Genomic DNA, 23,375 nt, shown 5'->3' on the forward strand with positions numbered 1-23,375 from the left:
CTCCACCCACACCCCCCACACCTACAGACACACCTACACACACACCACACACCCACACCCCACACACCCCACACCTCCACCCACACCCCCCACACCTACAGACACCACTCCTACACACACCACACACCCCAATCCACATCCACACCCCCCACACACACACCCAACTCCACCCACACCCCCCACACCTAGACACCACACCTACACACACACCACACACACACCACACACCCCAATCCACCCACACACCCCCACACACCCAACTCCACCCACACCCCCACCTAGACACCACACCTACACACACACCACACACCCCAATCCACACACACCCCACACACACACAACTCCACCCACACCCCCACCGCCACACACTCCACACACACCCCCAACTCCACCCACACCCCCCACACCTACAGACACCACACCTACACACACACCACATACCCCAATCCACACCCACAGCCCCCACACACACCCAACTCCACCTACCCCCCCACACCTCCACACACCCCCACACACCCCACACAACTCCACCCACAACCCCACACCTCCACACACGTCACACCCCCCACACCTCACACACTTCTACACAGCCTGCACACCTCACCCCTCCACACACCTCACACCTCCATACCCCACACATCTCCACACCCCACACCTCCACACACCCCACACACCCTCACCCCTAAACACCCCACACATCCCCCACACCTCCACATACCACACATCTCCACACGCCAACCTCCACACACACACCCCACACATCCCCACACAACTCCCACACCACACACACCTCACACCTTCACAGACCCCACACTCCACACCTCCACACACCACACACCCCACACATCTCCACACCCCACACATCCCACACCTCCACACACCCCACACCTCCACACACCCCACACCTCCACACACCCCACACCTCCACACACCCCACACCTCCTCACACCCTACACCTCCATACACCCCACACAGCTCCACACACCCCACACCTCCACACACCCACCTCCACACACCTCCACACCACACACAGCTCCACACACCCCACACCTCCACACACCCCACACCTCCACACACCCCACACCTCCACACACCCCACACCTTCACACACCCCACACCTCCTCACACCCTACACCTCCATACACCACACACAGCTCCACACACCCCACACCTCCACACACCCCACACCTCCACACACCCCACACCTCCACACACCCCACACCTCCACACACCACACACAGCTCCACACACCCCACACCTCCACAGACCTCACACCCCCACACCTCACACACCCCACACACTTCTACACACCCTACACACCTCACCCCTCCACACACCTCACACCTCCACACACCCCACACACCCTCACCTCCACACACCCCACACCCTCACCTCTACACATCCCACACACCCCACACCTCCACACACCACACACACCCACCTCCACACACCTCACACACCCCCACACCTCCACACACCCATACAGACTGCCCAAACCCAAATCCTGTCACGGTGGCGAGAACGTCAGACCAGAACGATGGCCCCCAGCTCAGGGTCACCCTCCGTGTGGCTGGAATGCCCTACTCTGGCTGAGGGGAGCCTTTTCCTTTGGAAAAGCCTGCCAACTACAGAGCCATCTCCGGGTGACCCTGGGCCTCGCCTCTGCCCAGCCCTGGTGAGGCCGGGCACAGCATCCCACCCCCGCCCACCCACCCCAGCCCTTGCAGCTTTTCAGAACAGAAGGGAGCTTTCCATTAGCCACGTGTCTCAGAAGGGGCCAGCCAGGTGACGCACCAAGAGCATGTCCTTCCCAGGTAAACACGAGTGCCACAGAAGGTTGCCAGCCCGGGCTGCCAATGAGTCTGGCTCCTCCCGCAGGGCAGGGGAAGGGCAGGGCGTGCAGAGCCCTGGGCTGGGGGCAGGAGCTCGAGGCCCACCCCTCCCTGAGCCCACCTCCTCGCCTGTGGGCCGGAGGTCAGACACAATCGGAAGCCACCCTTGCCGCATGCCAGGTGCTTCGAGTATTTCCTAGACCTCGCCAAGCCCCTCTGCTAAGTGGAGGCTCTGAGAGGACCTGCTGAGATGACACAGACACTGAGGGCCAGCAGGGCCACGGCCACCCTCCCTGCCTGCCACCACGCCCACTCAAGAGCGTCTGGACTGGCCACAGTCCACACTTCCACAGCCCAGGGGTGGAAGCAGGGCCAGCACCCGCTTGGGAAAGGTTCAGAACTTGACCATCACAGGCTGCTCCAAGCAGGTCTTGCTGTAACTCCCTGGACCTGCTGTGGTCCTAAAGCCCCTTCTTCTGTGGCCATGCAACGAGCAGGGCAGGGGTCACCGAGGGACCCCTCTCAAGCAGCCCACGTGGCGGCCACACAGGGCTGGGGGTCAGGGCAGCAGACCTGGGCAGCAGACCTGGGCTGCTGTCTGGGGGCCTTTCCCGAGACACGTGCTGGCCCCGGCGGAAGGGACGGTTGTCCCCGCATCCTGAGCCGGGCGCCGCCTCTCACCCACAACTTGTTGCTTACAAAAATCACAAAGTCCTCAAGAACAAGCCCCCTCATGCCAGCTGTGACTGGAGGAGAGGAGCTGAACTCTGGGGCTGCGGTGGAAAGTCAGCTTCCAGGGGCCGCCTCTGCTGCCGAGTGGGGGCAGGGAGAAGGGCCACTGAGCCCCTTCCCCCAGGAGTCAGGGAGCAGAGAGAAGGAAGAGGGTCTGTGCAGAAGAGTCGGAGGCAGCGAGGCTGGAAGGAGGCTTAGCAAAGGCCAGAGAGCTTTTGGGAACAGGAATTACCTTTCACGGACATTTTCCTCAATCTCTTAACTGAGCCGTGACTTTTGGAAGCCAGACGGGAGGCGGGAGGGCTGGTGGGCTGGGGTGCGCGGCTAAGACACATGGGGAGTCCAAGGGCTGACATCAGAACACTCGTCATGCCTGCACGGGTGTGAGAGCAGACACGCAGAGAGGGAGAGACATTAGAAGACTCATTCAGCATGTGACGCCAACAAACCCTGCTCAGGCCAAGGATGTGACACCATCAATGGCCACGGGGACGCACAGGTCTCCCTGGGGAATGTGGCCTCTGGGGGCTTCCAGGACTACCCAGGCCAGGAATCAGAGGGTGGGGCAGCCTGGCTCATGGTAGCCCTGGCCCCAGAGCCCACGGGTTTCTATAGGAGCAACAGACAAGCCCGTGCCCTCAGTGTGCAGGTGGGCACCGGGGCAGGACCCGTGACTTCAGGAGAGCAGAGGGCGGAGGACGCCACTCCAGGAAGCCGCCCAGGGCATGGGGTCTCCTGGGTGGGGCTGGCTCCAAGGGCTCAGCTTCCCCAGGAGGCCCTGGGCCCTCCTGGCTTGGAGTTACTAGGCCTCCAGCCTCCACTGGGCGCTGTGTGTGCTCCATGCCCCTCCTGGCTGATCTGGGTGCCACGGCCTTCAGCGACAGCGCTGGGGTAGGCGGGCAGGAACGCGGCCCCTGGGCCTGCTCCCACACTGCAGCATCCCCATACTGTGAGGGCTGGGCTGCAGCAAAGCCCCAGGCTGTGGCTCTGGCGCCCTCGGGCAAGGGTGGGCCTGTGGCCAGCAGCTATGCTGGGACAGACCGGCCACTCTTTCCAGAGCTCACCACTGCCGGATGCCTGCAGGGCACCCCACACTTGCCCTGGGGGACTCTCCTCTGACACTGCTTCCTTCGTGCTCCCTGATGACCCAGCGCTTCCTGGGACACAGCGTGTCCTCTTGGACGAACCCGTTCCTGCCACACCCTCGGCCTACCCCACTTTCCATAGTGCCAGCTCCCCGGTCCTCCCTGTCATCGGTCAGTTAGGTCAAAAGCACCTCCTCTCCAGAGAAAGGGGAAGCCCAGAGCTTCTTAGCCATCCCTTAAGGTGGCTTCCAGGGTCTGCAGAACCTGGCTCAGGAGCTGGGCACAGCCGGCTGCCGGGGGAGTTGGTAGAGATCCCAGTCCTCCTGGACCCCACTCCCCATCCAGGAACAGATGGCGTGACTCAGGGGTGAAGGCCAGGCCAGGCCAGCCACTGCGCCCCCACTAGAAGAACAAAGCTTCTCAACCCGGCACATGTGCCTGGCTGTGGGGACAGAAGCGGAGACCAGCCACCAGCCTGGGCAGCAGAGCCGAGGTGGGCAGGGTGAGTTGCAGTGGCCGCTCAGCAGGAGACACCAAAGCGTGCATCCCAGGACAGAGGTTTGAGCCCAGGAGCTAAATGCCCCCAACATCCCAAGCTTGTTCCTGGGCTCAAATGCGGTTCCTGTGGGAACTGAATGTCGGGTGGAGAGAAGGACAAGCGGGCGCGGGTGGCAGAGAGATGGGAGAGGACAGGGACAGGTGCAGTTTTCCTCAAGAGAACCTGGTGCCTCTGCGCTGCCCACGTCGTCTGGGAGGACCAAAGGCCAGGACACGTCTCCCTACCCAGGGTTCTCTGGCAACACTGCCTCGGCGGGCAGGCCTTCCCTGAACACTGCCTGACGGGGCCTGTCCCTCCAAGCCTCCCGCCCCACCCTGCTGGACTCCTGCTTTGCACTCCCCTCTGTTTCTATGGACTGTCTTCCCTCAGCACGAGTTCCATGAGGTCCCACCCATAGCTGCATCTCCAGCACCCCGCTGGGGCAGTGCCTGATCCCTGGGAAACCTGCAGCCCTCTGTGTTTGCTGAGGAATGAAGACATCCTTGGGCCACCACCAGCCCCCAGGAGGCCGCATGAGTGACACACGTGTCCTTTTCAATGCAGGACCCACTCCCCTGAATTCAAGTCACAAACACACAAGTTTCAACCCAGAAGCCTGGAGAGGAGGAGGGCTAGGGACAACCCCCCAAACTCCTGACAGCCCTCAAATCACCTGAATAACTCGGGGGGCCACAGCCTTTTTCTCCACCCATCTGGGAGGATTCCCGCTGTCAGAGCCCTGAAGAGTGAAGCCCCCACTCACTGATTCTCACTTCCAATTTGCAGACACCCCTCCTTCTGACACCCAGGGCCAGGGCTGAGATCCAAGCCTCTCCTCTGTGCGCTCTGACCTCCCCAGCCTGGGTTCGAGCCCAGTGCCAGCCCTCACCAGCTGAGCAGTCCTGGGCAGGCTGCTGACACCCATCCTTGCCCCAGGCAGCAGTGTGAGCTGTGGATGGACTGCTGCTGTGACCAGGTGAGGGGTGGAGACCCTGCCCCAGCCTCACAGTCCCTGCCCCCACCCGATAGAGGGACTGGGCTATGCCACAGCCAGGGGAGCTGTCACCTGGAGGCACTGTCACCTGGAAGCAGTGCCTCCAGCACTCAGTCCTTCCAAAGCATGACCTCCTGGTTATAAACCTCCCTGCAAAAACCCTGTGCGCAAACGCTCGTCACCGCAGCCGGGCACGGTATAATTCCTCAACCCACAAGCACAGCAGAGTGACAGGACACTGCTCTCCAGCTCTGGCTCCGGGGTGCTGGCCAGGCTCCTCTCATTCCCTGCTCCCCTAGACAATGCTCCCCCAGTAGGTACCAACACTGGGCCTTGAATTGGGGGAGGCAGGAGTCTACACAGCCTCCAGGCTCTCCTATTTCCTTAGGCCTGAACCAGCTTCCCGAATCTATTTCCCCACAAGTAAAATGGATGTTAAAATACCTGCTTTAGCTCCAGGATTGCTCTGAGAGCAACGGGGACAGACAACAGGATGGACAATTTGGGACACAGCCTGGACAGGACCTTCAGCCTCAAGAGCAGAGGAAGGGGGCAGGTGCTAACTCCACACCCAGGGCACTCAGATCTGTGTCATGGCCTCAGAGGTCGCTCACTGTCAGGCCTGGCCACGAAGGCTTGCGAGAGCCCCAGAGCTGGAAGGAGCTGGGCCATGAGGAACCGTGTGGGGGCCCCGTCTGTTTACCCACAACCTGTCTCCAATGCCACCACGGCCGCACATGCACACACGGTACACTGTGATTTCCCTACGGCGCCGCACGGTGACTTCAGTGGGCAGGGACTTTCTGGCCAGTGTGTCTTGCTCATTCTGTCTCCCCTGCCCCACTCCAGCTCCTCTCCCTCCTGCCCCCACCTCTCTGGCTGCTCCTTCATTTTCTCTTCAGTCCCGCCCACGGTCTCTGTGGCACACACGCTCCCACGAGGGGTCAGGGGCACCCCATTCCACCCAAGACTGCTCTTCTGAGGCCCACAGCCAAATCCCACTGCCCCAGAACAGCTCCAACGGCCACTCCACAGCCATCACCCCCTCCCAACCTCCCCCTAGACTCAGCAGCACTGAACCGTCATAGGCAAGAAGGCCCGGGGCTGTGTCTCAGCTCTGCCAAGGGCTGGCAGAGAATTTTTAAATTCTCCGAGCCTCAGTTTCCTCTAATGAAAATGGGAACAAAAGCCTCCACCTCAGTGATTTAAGGACGAAATGAATTCACACGCCAAGCCCCAGGCTGCTCCTCAGTTGTGACTGGCTGCACTCCAGCAGGCCTCAGTCTACCCCCAATCCCCCCTCACAACCCCCCGCCTGACGGCTCATGCCTCTGAATGTTTCAAGCCAAACCTCCCCCTCCACTCCACTGCCTCGAAGCTGGTCAGGACTTGGCTGGTGCCCCCAGGTCTGAGGTCAGGCTCTGCACCAGCCGCCCTGCCTCCAGGCCTGTCCCCTCTCAGCCACTACCACAGCGACTCCCCTAAAACACCAACTCATTATTGAATTCCGCCACATCACCCTGTGAACAATGATGGCGCCATCCACCTCCTTACATACCTCGCAATCTCCAGAAGTTAGAAAATAACCTCAGCTGGGCGTGGCAGCTCATGACTGGAATCCCAGCGCTTTGGGAGGCCAAGGCATGAAGACGGCTTGAGCCTGGGAGTTCAAGACCAGCCTGGGCAACATAGTGAGACCCTGTCTCTACAAAAATTAAAAAACTTCCCTGGCATGGTGGCATGTGTCTGTAATCCCAGCTACTTAGGAGGCTGAGGCAGAAGGATCGCTTCAGCCCAGGGGTTGGAGGCTGCAGTGAGCTATGACTACACCACTGCACACCAGCCTGGGGAACAGAGCAAGATCCTGTCTCTTATAACAAGAAAAAAAAAAATGGCCAGGCACGGTGGCTCATGCCTGTAATCCCAGCATTTTGGGAGGCCGAGGCGGATGGATCACTTGAGGTCAGGAGTTCAAGACCAGACTGGTCAACATGGCGAAACCCCATCTCTACTAAAAATACAAAAATTGCCCGGGCATGGTGGCATGCACCTGTAATCCCAGCTACTCGGGAGGCTGAGGCAGGAGAATTGCTTGAACCTGGGAGGCAGAGGTTGCAGTGAGCCAAGATCCCACCCCTGCACTCCAGCCTGGGCGAGAGAGACTCCATCTCAAAAAAAGAAAAAAGAAAAAAAATCCTGCCACCTGTGGAGCTTCTGAAAACCCTGCTAGCCAGGCTGCTAAAACAGAATGGGTGTGGGGGCCAGCAGTAGGTATTTTTAAGGATCCTTAAGGTGAAAGGATTGCTTGAGCCCAGGAGTTCAAGACTTCAGTGAGCTGGGTTAGCGCCACTGCACTCCAGCCTGGGTGACAGAGCGAGACTCTTGTCTCACAAAAAACCAAACCAAACCCAAAACAGTTCCAAGATGTAAGATGTATGGTTAGTACAGCAAAAGATCTGGTTGGACCCAAAAAGTGCCTCTTATTCAACATGTAAGAGTAACTACAGCCGAAATAGATCTATTAATTCCCCAGAGGGCCCCTTTAAGGAAATGTTTAAAGTATTTCAGGACAGGAAAGTGACTATTTAAATATAATGCAATTCAATGCAAAAATGTTAAAGGATGTGAAAAGGTCTGCACCCGAGCGCCCACCATCATCAGGCCCACGTCCCCAGAGAGCAAAAGGAGGGGCACCTGGGCTCACTCTGGGGTGACATCATCACCAGAAAGAGGCACTGCTCCCCCAGGGAGCCCCTTTGGCTCTCCCTGAGGATCCAGAGGGTGACAAGGCCCCACATCACAATTTCCTCCCCACCAAGTCCCGCAGGGCACAGACTGCTCTGCAGCCCGAGGGCAGGCACCTACCTGCGAGCGCCTGCTGGACTCTGCTGGGCTTTGGCATCTGCATGGGCACAGTGGCAGGGACGCTCCCCGGGCTGCTCGAGGGACCGCTGGGGAGGGAGGCACTGGGGGAGAAAAGAGCAGAGCTTACTGCACACCGCTGACTTATTGGAAACGAGAGCTGGAGAAACACTGTGTCATGGCCAAGTGGGAGTCACTGAGGCGCCTTCGCGCTTTTATGCTCCTTGGGTGCCTGTGTGGAGGCCTTTGGTTTTGTTTTCCTGGGCAATTCAGAGAGACTCAGGAGGGGTGTGGTGGCTCACACCGGTAATCCCAGCACTTTGGGAGGATGAGGTGGGAGGATCACTTGAGGCCAGGAGTTTGAGACCAGCCTGGGCAACATAGTGAGACTCCATCTCCAAAAAAAATTTTAAAAGTCTGCCAAGTGTGGTGGTGCGCACCTGTACTTGGGAGGCTGAAGCAGGAGGATGGCTTGAACCCAGGAGGTTGAGGCTGCAGTGAGCCATGACCACATCACTGCAGTCCAGCCTGGGCGACAGAGTGAGACCCTGTCTCAAAAAAAAAAAAAAAAAAAAGACTCTGAAAACAATCATTTCATACCTGTTGTGAATAAAGGAAATAAAAAGAAAAAAAAGATATTTTACACTCACTAGTGTCATCAAAATGCAGGCTTTCAGGCCAGGCGTGGTGGCTCACGCCTGAAATCCCAGCAGTTTGGGAGGCCGAGGCAGGTGGATCACAAGGTCAGGAGATTGATACCATCCTAACACGGTGAAACCCCATCTCTACTAAAAATACAAAAAATTAGCTGGGCATGCTGGCACACAGCTGTAGTCCCAGCTATTCAGTAGGCTGAGGCAGGAGAATCACTTGAACCCAGGAGGTGGAGGTTGCTGAGACCGTGCCACTGCACTCCAGCCTGGACAACAGAGCAAGACTCCGTCTCAAAAAAAAAAAAAAAAAAAAATGGCTGGGTGCAGTGGCTCACGCCTATAATCTCAGCACTTTGGGAGGCCAAGGTGGGTGGATCGCGAGGTCAGGAGTTCAAGACCAGCCTGGCCAAGATGGCAAAATCCCATCTCTACTAAAACTACAAAAATTAGCCAGGCGTGGTGGCAGGTGCCTGTAATCCCAGCTACTTGGGAGGCTGAGGCAGGAGAATCACTTGAACCTCGGGCAGCAGAGGTTGCAGTGAGCCGAGAACGCACCACTGCACTCCAGCCTGGGCAACAGAGAGAAACTCAGTCTCAAAAAAAAAAAAAAAAAAAAAAAAAAGCAGGTTCTCATAGCACCTGTTTAGAGGAGAAAAAACCTGGCAGACACCACTTTAGCAAATGATCATGACCTTCATCACCAGTAAAAGACAGGTCAGTATCATAAACCCCACGATAGGATGCTCTGGGAGGGATGCAACACCATTTTGGGGGGATTTAATGTCAAAAATGCATTATCTAGCCTGGGCAACAATCAAGACCCCATCTCTAAAAAATAAAAAACTAGCCAGGTGTGGTGGCATGTACCTGTGGTCCCAGCTACTTGAGAGGCTGAGCCAGGAGGATCACTTGAGCCTGGGAGTTCAAGGCTGCAGTGAGCTATGATCTCACCACTGTACTCCAGCCCAGGCTGGAGACTCTGTCAAAAAAGAAATAATAAAGGGCATTATCTTTGTCCAAACATGGGAAAACAAGACAAACTCAAATTAAGGGACATTCAACAAAGCACCTCTTTGAAAGTAACAAGGTTATGAAAGATAAAGACTGACAAACTGTTCCAGCCCAGAGGAGGACGGGGAGAATAAGAACTGGAAGCGAAGTGGGACCCTGGATTGGATCCTGGGACAGAAAGAGGACAGTAGTGGGAAACTGGTGAAAAACCAAGAAAGAAAGAAAAAAACCTTTAGTTAAGAGTATTATACCCGTGGTAATTTTCTTTTTTGGCGGGGGGGTGAGGGGACGGAGTCTCGCTCTATTACCAGGCTGGAGTGCAGTGGTGTGATCTTGGCTCACTGCAACCTCTGCCTCCCAGGTTCAAGCGATTCTCCTGCCTCAGCCTCCTGAGTAGCTGGGACTACAGGTGCGTGCCACCACACCCGGCTAATTTATGTATTTTTAGTAGAGACGAGGTTTCGCCACGTTGCCCAGGATGGTCTTGATCTCTCGACTTCGTAATCTGCCTGCCTTGGCCTCCCAAAGTGCTGGGATTGCAGGAGTGAGCCACCGCGCCCAGCCAACCAGCGGTAATTTTCTGGGTCTGACAACTGAACCATGGTTATGAAAGCTGTTAATGTCAGAAGCCAGATGAGGGAGATATGGAAACCCAACTACTTTTGTTAACTTTTCCGGAAACTTAATTACCATAAAATAAAGGGTTTTTTTGTTTTTTTTTTAATATGAGGGTTTTGTTCCCTACAATGATTATGTTCAAGTCACTCATTTGGTCTTTGGATTTATTTTTTTTTGAGACAGAGTCTCGTTCTGTGGCCCAGGCTGGAGTGCAGTGGCATGATCTTGGCTCGCTGCAACATCTGCCTCCTGGGTTCAAGCAATTCTCGTGCCTCAGCCTCCCAAGTAGCTGGGATTACAGGCATGAGCCACCACACCCTGCTAATTTTTGTATTTTTAGTAGAGACAGGGGTTTCACCGTGTTGGCCAGGCTGGTTTCAAACTCCTGACCTCAGGTGATCTGCCCACCTCAGCCTCCCAAAGTGCTGGGATTACAGGCATGAGACACCATACCTGGCCACTCATTTGGTCTTAAGTCATCATATTTTTTTTTTTTAAGAGGTAGGGTCATGCCGGTAGAGTGACACACTGGAAGCATGCTGGGCCCAGAGTTGGGGTCTTGCTCTGTTACCCAGGCTGGAGGGCAATGGTGCGATCATAGCTCACTGCAGCCTCCACCTCCCAGGTTCAAGTGATCCTCCTGCCTCACCCTCCTGAGTAGCTGGGACTACAAGTGAGCACCACCACACCTGGCTAATTTTATATATATAGAGAGAGAGAGACAGAATCTTGCTATGTTGTCCAGGCTGGTCTGAAACTCCTGGCCTCAAGAGATCCTCCCACCTTGGCCTCTGAAAGCACTGGGATTATGGGCATGAGCCACTGTGCATGGCCTGTTTGAGTTTGTTTGTTGACTGTTCTCAAACAGGATTGCCTCTGTAGCTGTGCAAAGCAAAGAGCAGCTTCTTGCTCTCCTTGCCTACTCCTGATCCAAAGGCAAGGCTGGTAGTGGATCTGGGGGCCCTGATAATGCTAAGAAGGGCAGGGAGTCTGGACACCTGGGTCAAGGTCCTGACTCTACTGAACACTCAGTTTCATTCATTTGGAGCAAGCTCCTCCCCTTCCTCAGCTGGTTTCAACTCTTCCCCCGACTTTTTTTTTTTTTCTCGGAGTCTCACTCTGTCATCCAGGCTGGAGCGCAGTGGCGTGATCTCGGCTCACTGCAACCTCTCTGCCTCCCAGGCTCAAGCAATTCTCCTGCCTCAGCCTCCCGAGTAGCTGGGATTACAGGTGCCCGCCACCACGCCTGGCTAATTTTTGTATTTTTAGTAGAGACGGGGTTTCACCATATTGGCCAGGCTGGTCTTGAACTCCTGAACTCAAGTGATCCACCCACCTCGGCCTCCCAAAGTGCTGGGATTACAGGTGTGAGCCACCCTACCCAGCCCTCTTTTCTTTTTTTTAAAGGAAAGTGGATCATCTCTGATGGTCTCTGCAACTCTAAGGTTCCGTAAGTGAAGGCATTCAGGACCCTCTAGGGCAGCACTGAGCTCAAGCCCGTAGTTGGAGCCCAGAAAGCTGAAATTTGGCACTGCAAGTCTACAAAACAAATGGGCTATGCAGCAGGCTAGGCAGCACTGGCCCAGAGGGGCTCTAAGCCCATGGTGCACCCCCCTCTGCCCCGCCCCCACCAGAGATGGGGTCCCTGGCTGCTCCATCCCACAGAAAAATCCCAGGAAGTGAGGTCTTCCTTCACCAGGGAGAGGCACATATCTGAACGAGAACGTTTGCTTCCGTTCCTAAAGAACGAACAAGAAGTCCTTGCTTCCAAGGACTACAGGAGAAAGCAGAAGCACAGCGAGGCTTCCAGTGGGCGCTCACCCTGCGAATGGAGAGCAGGAACCAGGAGAATGTTCTGTAGAAAGTTCTAAAAATGTCACCACTTCCCCCATATAATCACAGTTCCTCCCCGGTGTGTGTCCCTGCTGTGACCTCTAGGAACTGAACCGTACAAGGATCCAGAGGTTCCCAAGATAGGGGCCCCTAGGGGTGGACGGAACCTCAGAGGTTATCAATCGCCCTCACCATCCTCAGAGGACTCGGACCTGCAGAACGTTCCCAGATGGGGGCACCAACTGCCCCCTGAAGTGTCCTTCTCTGAGAAGTCCCTATAGTCATGGCCTCAGGTACCCTCCTCCTCTCCCCAACTCCTGGTCCACCTATTAGGCCCTCCCTGGCTTTCCTGTCTGTGACCATCTCCAGGAGATCCCAGACAGAGTGGGAAACGTGAGACATGAGGACTCCGAGTTTTCTATGCAGGGCGAGGGGCAAAGCCAGGAGGCCGGAGAGGAAGGAGATCCAAAGCCCCTCTCCAAGTCCACACCCTCTGGGATTGGGGCTGGCAGCCAGTCCCATGAGCTGCAGAGGCTGGAGACGATGCTAGAGGCGTATGCTCCCGCTCAAAGCCGTGTGTGCTGAGCATGGCAAGTCCCCTTCCCGAGCCTCAATTCCTCTACCTGTGAGGATGATTCCCAAAGGCCGCCAGGGCAGTGGTGAGACCCAGGACAAATATCCATGGGGCCAAGGTCTTGGAGGAGCAGAGGGAGGTGAAGCCAGGCCCTAAGGGCCACCAGGCACTTTCCTGTAGGGCCCTAACTACATCCTGAAAACCACAGCAACAATAGAGCAGAAGGCAACCTCAGAAACCGACTAGCTCAAAAGAAGAAGAGGCAGGGCACGGTGGCTCACACTTGTAATCCCAGTGCTTTGGGAGGCCAAGAGTTTGGGACCAGCCTGGGCAATATAGTGAGACCCGTCTCTACAAAAAATTTAAAAAATTAGCTGGGCACAATGGCACAAGCCTGTAGTCCTGGCCACTCAGGAGGCTGAGGCAGGAGGATCCCTTGAGCCCAGGAGTTTGAGGCTGCAGTGAGCCACGATCACACCACTTCACTCTAGCCTGGGTGAGAGAGTGAGGCCCTGTCTCTTAAAACAAAACAAAACAAAAAACAAAGAAAAAGAAAAGAAAGAAGAAAAAAATAGAGAAGAAAAGAGACCGAGGGCCTATCATAAGTCAGGAGCAAGGCTCCATCTGGGCCCCATGATTCTAATCCCACAAGCCAAAAGACAGGTGGCAGCAGGAGGAAGAGGAAGTGAGTTCTTTTAGAGGCAAGGGCAAAAGCAGCAGCAGCAGCAGCAGCCCACCACAACAGAAAGCCACCAAGAGCTGAGCACCGTTTTGTAGGGCCACTGAGCCATTCAGCACAGAGCAAAACGCCCACAGGCTTCACCTCGCTGAGCTGTGACAGACTGCTGGTCATAACCACCACCCCAAGCCATCCAAGTGCTAAGCAGTGTCACACTCTCTCCATTAAGGGAGACAAGAGCATGCATGACACATTTAGGAAAGATTTCCATCCAACATCATTAAAACACAAGTTTTGGTGCTTAAAGGGATCAACTTCAGCTACCAGGAAATCTGCTGCCACCCAGCAGCTCAGCCCCAGATGACACGCTTTCTTGTATCACGGCCTGTTCCCAGGGGGCACATGGAAGCTGTGCACGTGAGTTCCAGGAAATTTTTCGATTTCACGCGCTCACATGGTATTTCCAGTGGCTGCCAGTAAAAAGTCGGTTCTCGGGCTTCCCCAGCCCATGGCGCTGGCTCTAGACGGGCCCTGCCTGCCCTGCCTGCCTCCTCACATCCAAGGTAACTTTCACCTGATGCTGTTGACATGCACTTGGCTGTGAGAACCTTGCCGCCTGCTAGGTTAAGAGGTCAGGTATTTACTAAGCCCCGTCTGGCTCTACATCCATCAGAGGAGGGTTAACTGCAGGGGGCCTCACTACAAATCAGGCAGGGGAAAAGCCTGTTTTTCAGCGCGTAGATAGGCTCGTGCAGGTGAATTACACCTCTCCCAGCTCCAAGAAAACCAAAGGAATCAGGATGCACCTACACCTACCCCAGGAGGCAGGCCCCTTTGAGGCTGTTTCCACTAACAGAGCCTGCTGGCCTGGTTCCCTCCTGACTTACAACGTGGGGCAAGCCACAGCATGCCCACCCCAGCACCAAGGGAAGACAGACTGGCCCATCCACCTTCTTTTCTGTAACTTACCTGGCCCACACCGGTAGGACCCACATCAGCACTTCTGGGGGCCGTCAGGCCAGGGACGGGGACCCCAGAGAAATACTGGGAGAAATGGAAATGGTTTAGGAAAGACCAACGAGGCCTAATACCAGGAGAAAGGAACAAATCCACATTAAATGACTTAACTCCAGAATCCCAGCTCTAGCACTATCTAGAAATTTGCCTCAAAATAATTCCTAAGAACTTACGAAGCTCCAGGAAGCTGGGTGGAACAGAGCTGACAGAAGTCCCAGCACCTCTAAGAACCCTCCTGGGCCAGAAGATAGAGCACACTGTTCTCTGAAACAGGCTGACCCAGATACTCAGGGAGGGAAGTTGGGGGAGCATCTCCCTGAGCCTGGCTTGCCTATGTCTATGTCCTCAGAGACCCCCGATGACACCTTCCTATACTCCCAACTCCCAGAAAGATCTCAGATGCACGTGCCCCAACTCCTGGCAGAAGATGCCCAGGAAAACTCTGACTCACCCAAAGCCCATCACCCTCCTGTCTACTGGCCTCCTCCTAGCTCATCCCTCAAGAGGCCTTTTGGGCCAGGTGTGGTGGCTCATGCCTATAATCTCAGCACTTTGGAAGGCTGGGGCAAGAGGATTGCTTGAGGCCAAGAATTCAAGACCAGCCTGGACAACATGGCAAGACCTTGCCTCTACGTAAAACTGAAAAATTAGCCGAGTGTGGTGGTGTATACCTGTGGTCCCAGCTACTCAGGAGGCTGAGGCAGGAGGATCACTTGAGCACAGGAGTTCAAGCCTGCAGTGAACCATGATTGCACCACTGTACGCTAGCCTGGGTGACAGAGCAAAATCTTGTCTTTAAAAATAGTAATAAAATAAAATTAAAATGTATTAAAAGAGCCCCCTGCCTTCCCGGGAATGTCAATAACTCCCCATGTGCCCCAGATAGCCCACTCTTGGGGTCTGGGCTGAATCCCAGCTCCGCTACTTGCTGGCTGTGTCGCCAACCTCATGGGCCTGAATGTGCTCTCCTGTAAGCGAAGAACACTGCTCAGCCTGAGAGCATCGTGGGATGAGTGAAGTCACTCATGCAGCCTGCTCAGGAGGGCCTGGCACATGACACTAACCAATGAGCGGGAGGCGCTGTCACTGTGTCTTACACAAGCTGGCAGGGTCCTCGGAAACCCAGTCTGAACAAATACTAGAGGTCCAAGAAGCTGCCAAGGAGGTCTCAACCACCCTGTGAAGTTTCAGCCCTTGACGTGGCTGCGGTGGGCAGGGGTGGGCCCGTGAGCAGGGAGGCAGCAGGATGCCGACCAGGGCCAGTGCGGAGAAAGGAGATGATTTCCGCCCTGGGACCAGGGCGGCCCCAGGCCCGCCCACTCCCTCACCACCCGCACCAGGGCACTCTCAGAAAGCCCTGTCCCAGCTACCACTCTGAATTCTCAAAATGTGCTCCAAGCCCAACATTCTCAATAATGAATGACGAAGCCCCAAGTCAGCCAGACAGTCAGAGGGCTACGGCCAGCCCAGAGCATTCACCTTGGCCAAATCCAGGGAAATCCTGGGGGGGTTCCTCATTTTATCTTCTTTATTTTTTTCCCCCGAGATGGAGTTTCGCTCTTTGTTGCCCAGGCTGGAATGCAGTGGCACGATCTTGGCTCACTGCAACCTCCACCTCCTGGGTTCAAGGGATTCTTTTGCCTCAGCCTTCCAAGTAGCTGGGATTACAGGCGCTGGCCACCATGCCTGGCTAATTTTTGTATTTTTAGTAGAGATGGGGTTTCACCATGTTGGCCAGGCTGGTCTTGAACTCCTGACCTCAGGTGATCTGCCCACCTCGGCCTCCCAAAGTGCTGGAACTACAGGCGTGAGCCACTGGGCCCAGCTTTAAGACAGGGTCTCGCTCTGTCACCTAGGGGGCTGAAGTGCAGTGGCGCGATCACAGCTCACTGCTGCCTTGACCTCCTGGTCTCCAGCAATCCTCCTGCCTCAGTCTCCCAAGTAGCTGGGATTACAGGTGTGTACCACCATGCCTGGCTAATTAAAAAAATTTTTTTTTGTGGAGATGGGGTCTCGCTGTGTTGCTCAGGCTGGTCTCTGACTGCTGGGTTCAAATGATCTTCCTGCCTTGGCCTCCCAAAGTGCTGGGATTAAAGGTGTCAGCCTCTGTGCCTGACCAATCTCCTCATTTTAAATGCCACCCGCTCTGGTCTGCACTGGGCCCGTGGTATCATTCTCTCTCTCTCAAGGAGCTGAGCGCTCTACCAGGCACTCTGGGCTGGGCTGCATCATCACGGGGGCCAGGTCACCCGTGCCACCTGCAGCCACTGCCACGTGCTCCACATTCTGCCCTCCCTCACACCGCGCTGACAGCCCCTTGCACTAGACTAGGGCTCAGGGGTAAGGGCTGATACTCTGGTCTCTGGGTCCTTAGGGCCTGGCACAAGGCGGGAGTCAGTGTACAGGCAGTGACCCAGTGTTCTTGGGCACAATGCTCACCATGCAGCCCGCAAGCAGAGGCCACAGGCCTTTAACTCTGCTCCATGTGGAGGCCCTTAATCATCGTGAGTGAAAGGACTGTAGATTCTAACCCGTGTGGTGACCGCCAGGACTCAGGTACAAGGGGTCAGGTAGGCTCTGGACGGCCACGGCACCTCGGCACCCACATGCCACATGCAAATGAGATGCCACGGCAGGACCACCTAGGGGGCAGGAGCCGCATCTGCAGGAATTGGGGTGAGTCTTCCCGGCTAAGAGCGGAAACACAGGGCAGACAAAACGAGCGGCCGTTGCCCACGATACCTGACTGCACCGGAGGTGGAGGATCCTGGGGGCAGGTGCTGTGGTCCCAGGTGGGAGAGGCTGGAGCGGTAGAGGGGCTGGCTCCCCAGGGAACGAGGAGCTGCGCCCCAGGGGTTGGTGGTGTTCAGCCTGGGTGCAGACCGGGCCCCGGAGAGTGAGGGTTTGTTGTACGGTGCAAAGGCCTGGTGAGTCCCGAACACAAAAGCAGTCCTGTGTGGGGGATGCTGGGGGGTGGGGTATGCAGGGAGGTTGGTCATGGAGTGGCGGTAGCGGCCTGACATGGGGCCAGTTCTGCTGCCACTGAGGCACTGGTGGCAAGAGCAGGCGACGCCTGTGTGGCCCGGCGGAGCGATGATGGTGGTCACCGGGTAAGGCGGCCCTGCTTGGCGCCGCACGCTGCGGCAGAAGCTGGAAGTCTTGTTGGTCTGCGTGTGGGTGGTGTAGTTGACAGTGCAGTTGTACCCCAGGGGGGCCAAGTCCACAAGCTGGTTGCCCCTGGCCACCTGCTGCTCCAGATAGTCACAGACGCTGGCTTCATAGGCGGTCCAGGAGCCATCGTCGCTCAGCCACTCCCAGACGACACCTCGGCCAGGGGCTGAGTGCTGGGGGAACAGGTGTCTCCGCACAGCCCGCATGGTGCCTGTTTTCAAAGGAAAACAAAAGGTTAGTCTGCTAGCATCCCCGAGATACAGGGAACGTTCAAATTCTTTTTTCAACCGCCAAAATAAACAAATAGGAACACAGTAGGTACACAGTCATGCTGCTATTTGTTTATTTATTTATTGTTAGAGGCAGGGTACCCCTTTGTCACCCAGGCTGCAGTGCAGTGATGTGATCATAGTTCACTGCCACCCTGACCTCCTGGCTCAAGCGATCCTCCTGCCTTAGCCTCCTAAATAACTGGGACTACAGGCACATGACACCACACCCAGCTAACTTCAAATCGACCTCTACAACACCTGCCACTTTCATTCCTCGATTAACACTTCCTGCTCTCTGCCACGATATGCAATTTCCATGTTATTATTTATCCTGTCTGTTATCTTTCTCAGTTGACTTCACACACTGTGAAGGCAACGACTTGGGAGCTGACTGACAGCCACAGTTTTCACAGACTCTACGACACTCCTGGAAACACATAGTTTCCAGGGCTGGGCATGACGGCTCAAGCCTGTAATCCTAACACTTTCGGAGGCCAAGGCAGGAGGATCACTTGAGCTCAGGAGTTGAAGGCCACCTCTCCTGCTCCCTGCCTAATACCGACGAGACTGGGTCTGAACTCGGCCCCCGAGTTTCCTGCCAGATCTGCCCGTGGTGGGGGACAGGGGCCTAGACTTTGGGGAAGCTGCCCCCTCCCACCTTGACTAAGATCCCGCCTCCCCAAGGTGCCCACCCGCTCTTTGTTGCCCAGGCAACAAAGACCTGACCTCAGGTGATCCGCCCACCTCGGCCTCCCAAAGTGCTGGAACTACAGGCGTGAGCCACTGGGCCCAGCTTTAAGACAGGGTCTCACTCTGTCACCTAGGGGGCTGAAGTGCAGTGGCGCGATCACAGCTCACTGCTGCCTTGACCTCCTGGTCTCCAGCAATCCTCCTGCCTCAGTCTCCCAAGTAGCTGGGATTACAGGTGTGTACCACCATGCCTGGCTAATTTAAAAAATTTTTTTTGTGGAGATGGGGTCTCGCTGTGTTGCTCAGGCTGGTCTCTGACTGCTGGGTTCAAATGATCTTCCTGCCTTGGCCTCCCAAAGTGCTGGGATTAAAGGTGTCAGCCTCTGTGCCTGACCAATCTCCTCATTTTAAATGCCACCCACTCTGGTCTGCACTGGGCCCGTGGTATCATTCTCTCTCTCTCAAGGAGCTGAGCGCTCTACCAGGCACTCTGGGCTGGGCTGCATCATCACGGGGGCCAGGTCACCCGTGCCACCTGCAGCCACTGCCACGTGCTCCACATTCTGCCCTCCCTCACACCGCGCTGACAGCCCCTTGCACTAGACTAGGGCTCAGGAGTAAGGGCTGATACTCTGGTCTCTGGGTCCTTAGGGCCTGGCACAAGGCGGGAGTCAGTGTACAGGCAGTGACCCAGTGTTCTCGGGCACAATGCTCACCATGCAGCCCGCAAGCAGAGGCCACAGGCCTTTAACTCTGCTCCATGTGGAGGCCCTTAATCATCGTGAGTGAAATGACTGTAGATTCTAACCCGTGTGGTGACCGCCAGGACTCAGGTACAAGGGGTCAGGTAGGCTCTGGACGGCCACGGCACCTCGGCACCCACATGCCACATGCAAATGAGATGCCACGGCTCCCACCCGCTCTTACAGATGAGGAAACTGAGGCACAGGAGGTCAAGTGGCCTGCCAACATCGGGGTGGAGCCGGGATGGGGAAGCAGGCAGTGTGTCCAGGTCAGGACTGTCCGGACACAGGAGGACGCGGGGTGACCTCAGGAAGACCAGGCCCAGGGGAAGCCGGGAAGGCAGGGCGTGGTGAGGCTGGAACAGCACCCCGCTCCGCCCAGCCCCCTTCTGCCCTCTCACCCGCTCTCCAGGTCCACCCTCTGCCCTCCCTGCTGCCTCACCCTGGCTCAGCCTTCCAGCTCCATGCCCCGCCCCATCCCCCCGCAGCCACTCTTTTCAATGCCAAGCTGCCAGGTCCTTCCCCGCTTCCCAGGCCTTGCTTGTAAGACCGCCACAAAGCGAATAATCCAGTCTAAACCCATTCCACATGTTCCAGTGTGCTCCTTTAAAATGTCCCTCACGAGGCCAGGCACGGTGGCTCAGGCCTGTAATCCTAGCACTTTGGGAGGCTGAGATGGGAGGATCCCTTGAGGCCAGGAGTTAGAGACCAGCCTGGACAACGTAGAGCGGCACTGTCTCTAGATAAAATTATTAGTCGGGTATGGTGGTAGGCACCTCAGCTACCCCAGAGCCCAGGAATTTGAGGCTGTGGTGAACTATGATCACTCCACTGCACTCCAGCCTGGGCAGCAGAAGCAGACCCCAACTCAAAAAAATAATTAATAAAATGACCCTCATGGAAATCTCCTAAAATCCTTCCACTCCCGAGTCTTGGCATGGCCCACATAACCCTCCTCGCTCAGAGCCCTCTGCCTGCTTTTCCAGCCTCCTCTATTACATACTAAGCTACTTACAGTAGCCCAGCTGTGTCCCGGTAGCTTCATGACTTTGCAAACGCTGACTCCTCTCCCAGGCGACTGTGCCCCACTTTCTAAGTCCTACTCCTCCTTCACAACCCCCCTCAACTACCACCTTCCAGGAGCCTTCCTGACCTTCCCTCTAACCGTCCCCTTTCTGGATGTGGGTAGGAGAGCCTTGTGATTTCTCCCAGCTCAGTATATATCACACTGACAACACCTTGTCACTGACTCTGCTTTGTCTTTTCCACCAAACAATGCACTCCCAAAAGACAGAGATCTTGTCTGGCACCCAGTAAGGGTTTATGCAACAAAAGAAATGAAAACTGCCAGTTCAAATGCAGAAATCGTGACTTGTGTCTTCTATCCCATAAAGCATGTCTTAAAGTGGAAAGCATCTTCTAAGACTAGTTAGTTAAACAGGAGAAGCAGTGGCAAGACGCCACTGCAATTTATTTGAGACAGGTGGCAATCAACAGTCAACTCCCAGGGCACATGTTTATCCTGCAGACCTCAAATTCCACCCTCCCCAATCCCCACCTTCTCTGCACCAGATAGAGAAGGCAGCAAGGTCAAGTCCCCATGGCTCTCACCTTTTCTCTCTGGAGAGCTGGCACAAACTGTCCCTTCTGGATGAAGACACCAGCTCCTTAGGAGGAATGACTTGTTTGAGTTCCCATCTTGATACAAACCACAAACAACAAAAACCGGGCAAATCTGAAAGGCTTGCTGACTCAGCGACACAAATTCCAAGGCACCTTTGCCAACTAGGAAGAAGATGATCAGGTTTTAAATTAAGAAACAGCAGTTAGTAAAAACAAAGGTACAGATGTTGGATCCGTGTGCTGTGCCTGGGGACTGAAAATCACCAGATTTATTTTCCAATAGCCTGGGTGAAGCAGGAGGTACAACAGTCTTCCTCTACCCACTTAACAATCAAGGAGATGGTTGAAAAAACAACAAAAAGCAAACAAACAAAAAAACCCTGAGCTCTTTTTAAAATTTTTTATTATTATTAGTTTTTGGAGACGGAGTCTTGCTCTGTCACCCAAGCTGGAGTGCAGTGGTGTGATCTCGGCTCACTGCAGCCTCCGCCTCCCAGGTTCAAGCTACTCTCCTGCCTCAGCTTCCCGAGTAGCTGGGATTATAGGCTCGAGTCACCACGCCTGGCTCTGAGCCCTTTTCTTAAAAAAAAAAAAAGTTCGTTTTTTTAGTTTCTTTGTTTTTTGTTTTTTGAGACGGGGTCTCCCTCTGTCGCCCATGCTGCAGTGCAGTGGTGTGATCACAGCTCACTGCAGCCTCCAACTCCTGGGCTCAAGCGATCCTCCTGCCTCAGCCTCCCAAGTAGCTGGGACTACAGGCACCCACCAACACGCCCATCTGATTTTTTATAGAGACAGTGATCTCAGGAATCCTCTTCGTTTCCCAGGCTTGTCTCAAATTCCTGGACTCAAATGATCCTTCCACCTCGGCCTCCCAAAGGGCTGGGATTACAGGCATGAGCCACCGTGCCTGGCCTGAGCCCTTTTACAGAAAACTCTAAAAGGACTTCATAAGCCAGTCTGGCAGCTAAGCATCCAGGAAATCAACACACCAGAGAGGGTAAATATTTAAGGTCACAGAGCAACCGAATCAGAGGGTTTGCTATCCGGATGGCTTAAGCCCGGATGGTGGCTACCAGAAAGTCTACCTTCTAGAGCGCTAGAGGAGCTAGGAAGGCATGCAGAAATATTCTGAGTTTCTCAAGGGTCCAGGCGTCTGTACACATGCTATTTATTTCCATCGCTGTTGGCGCTTAGAGAAGTGGAGCCAGCTTGGAGGAGGAGGGCAGCTGGCTGAGACAGTCGCGATGAAAGCGCAGCTCCAGAAAAGGGAACCGAGTTCTAAATCTTTGTCGGCACCCCTTACGCACCCCAAAAAGTGACCCAGGGCCCCAGGAACTCCTGGGAAGACCCCCCACAGGAAAGCAGGGAAGCAGAGTTAGGAAGCAAACTCCTCCAAAGTACAACCCCCGGCCCAGTGAGTCCCTTCACCTGGGGGTAGACCCCAGCAGGACCAACCCCTCGTCAGGGAGCCGGTGGCAATCTCGTCACCGCCTCCTCCGGGTACTTTGGGAAGGGGTGCGCTCCTTCCGAGCGACCCGGAACCGCCCCCCTCCGCCTGCGAGCCCCTCGGCCTTCATCCGAACGCCCCCTTTCGCACCCGGCACCCTGTCCCGTCCAAAGCTGTCGGCGCCTCCCAAGTCCCCCAACTCTCGCCCTCAGGACCTTGATCCCGGAGACCGATCCCCCCGACACCCCCGATCTCCTGGGACCCCCGGGTGTCCCCGCCGCCCCGGCCGTCGGCCCCCCTCACACCCACGCCCGCCTCCTTCTGGTCCCAGCTAGGCTCCGGCTTCCCGCGCCCCCCCGCGCCCCTGGGACCGCAGCCCTAGCGACGCGCAGGTGGCCTGCCCGCCCTCTCACCGAGGCTGAGGAGGACAAGAGGACGGGGCTGAGGGCACCACCGCGCTCGGGCTGCAGCTCCTGCTCGGCCTGGGCAGGGCTCTGGCTGTTGCTCCGTCTCTCAGGAGAAGGCAGCCGGAGTGAAACTGCGTCGCAGCTTCCGAGCAAGCCGCTGCGCATGCCCGGGGCGTGTGGCCTTCTGGGAAATGTAGTCCCGGTAGGGCCCAAGGGCGGGCAGAAGGCGGGGCTCAGCGGGGAAGGGCTCAACCCAAGGCGCACCTGCTCCGGTCTATGTTTTCTTCCTTCGCCTGCTCACTCATTGACTTATTCCTTCATTAATTACTGACTTAATTTTAACTAGTTTTTACTAGTACATACATGGTGCCAGTACATACATGTGCTACTGTTTCTCTTTTTCTGTTTTTAAAATTAATTTTATTTTTCTTTTTTGTACAGATGGGGGTTTTGAAATGCTGCAACGTTGCTCAGGCCAATCTCAAACTCCTGGCCTCAAGCGATCCTCTTGCTTCATTCAGCCTCCCAAAGCACTGGGGTTGCAAGTGTGAGCCATCGAGCACAACCTTTTTAAATTTAAATTTTTGTCTTTTT

The 23,375-nt window shown here is 55.7% G+C and overlaps 1 protein-coding gene across 4 annotated transcripts in view; it reads right to left on the bottom strand.

The window, feature by feature from the left end:
* LOC100611433 (probable E3 ubiquitin-protein ligase DTX2) overlaps positions 1-22,919 on the bottom strand; it is a 39,704-nt gene extending 16,785 nt beyond the window's left edge. For all 4 annotated transcript variants that reach the window (XR_010158543.1, XR_010158542.1, XR_010158544.1 and 1 more), the window contains exons 1-5: positions 22,788-22,919; positions 20,916-21,089; positions 17,171-17,810; positions 8,047-8,147; positions 2,797-2,937 (exon numbers count right to left, since the gene is read on the bottom strand). Coding sequence is in view for 1 of the 4 variants with exons in the window: in XM_063814538.1 (XP_063670608.1) it covers positions 2,797-2,937; positions 8,047-8,147; positions 17,171-17,805 (877 nt within the window). In the remaining 3 variants the exon portion in view is untranslated. The remainder of the gene's footprint in view (positions 1-2,796; positions 2,938-8,046; positions 8,148-17,170; positions 17,811-20,915; positions 21,090-22,787) is intronic.
* Positions 22,920-23,375: the final 456 nt, after the last annotated feature.

The sequence above is a fragment of the Pan troglodytes genome, chromosome 6 (assembly GCF_028858775.2).
Source record: "Pan troglodytes isolate AG18354 chromosome 6, NHGRI_mPanTro3-v2.0_pri, whole genome shotgun sequence".
Classification (NCBI taxonomy): domain Eukaryota; kingdom Metazoa; phylum Chordata; class Mammalia; order Primates; family Hominidae; genus Pan; species Pan troglodytes.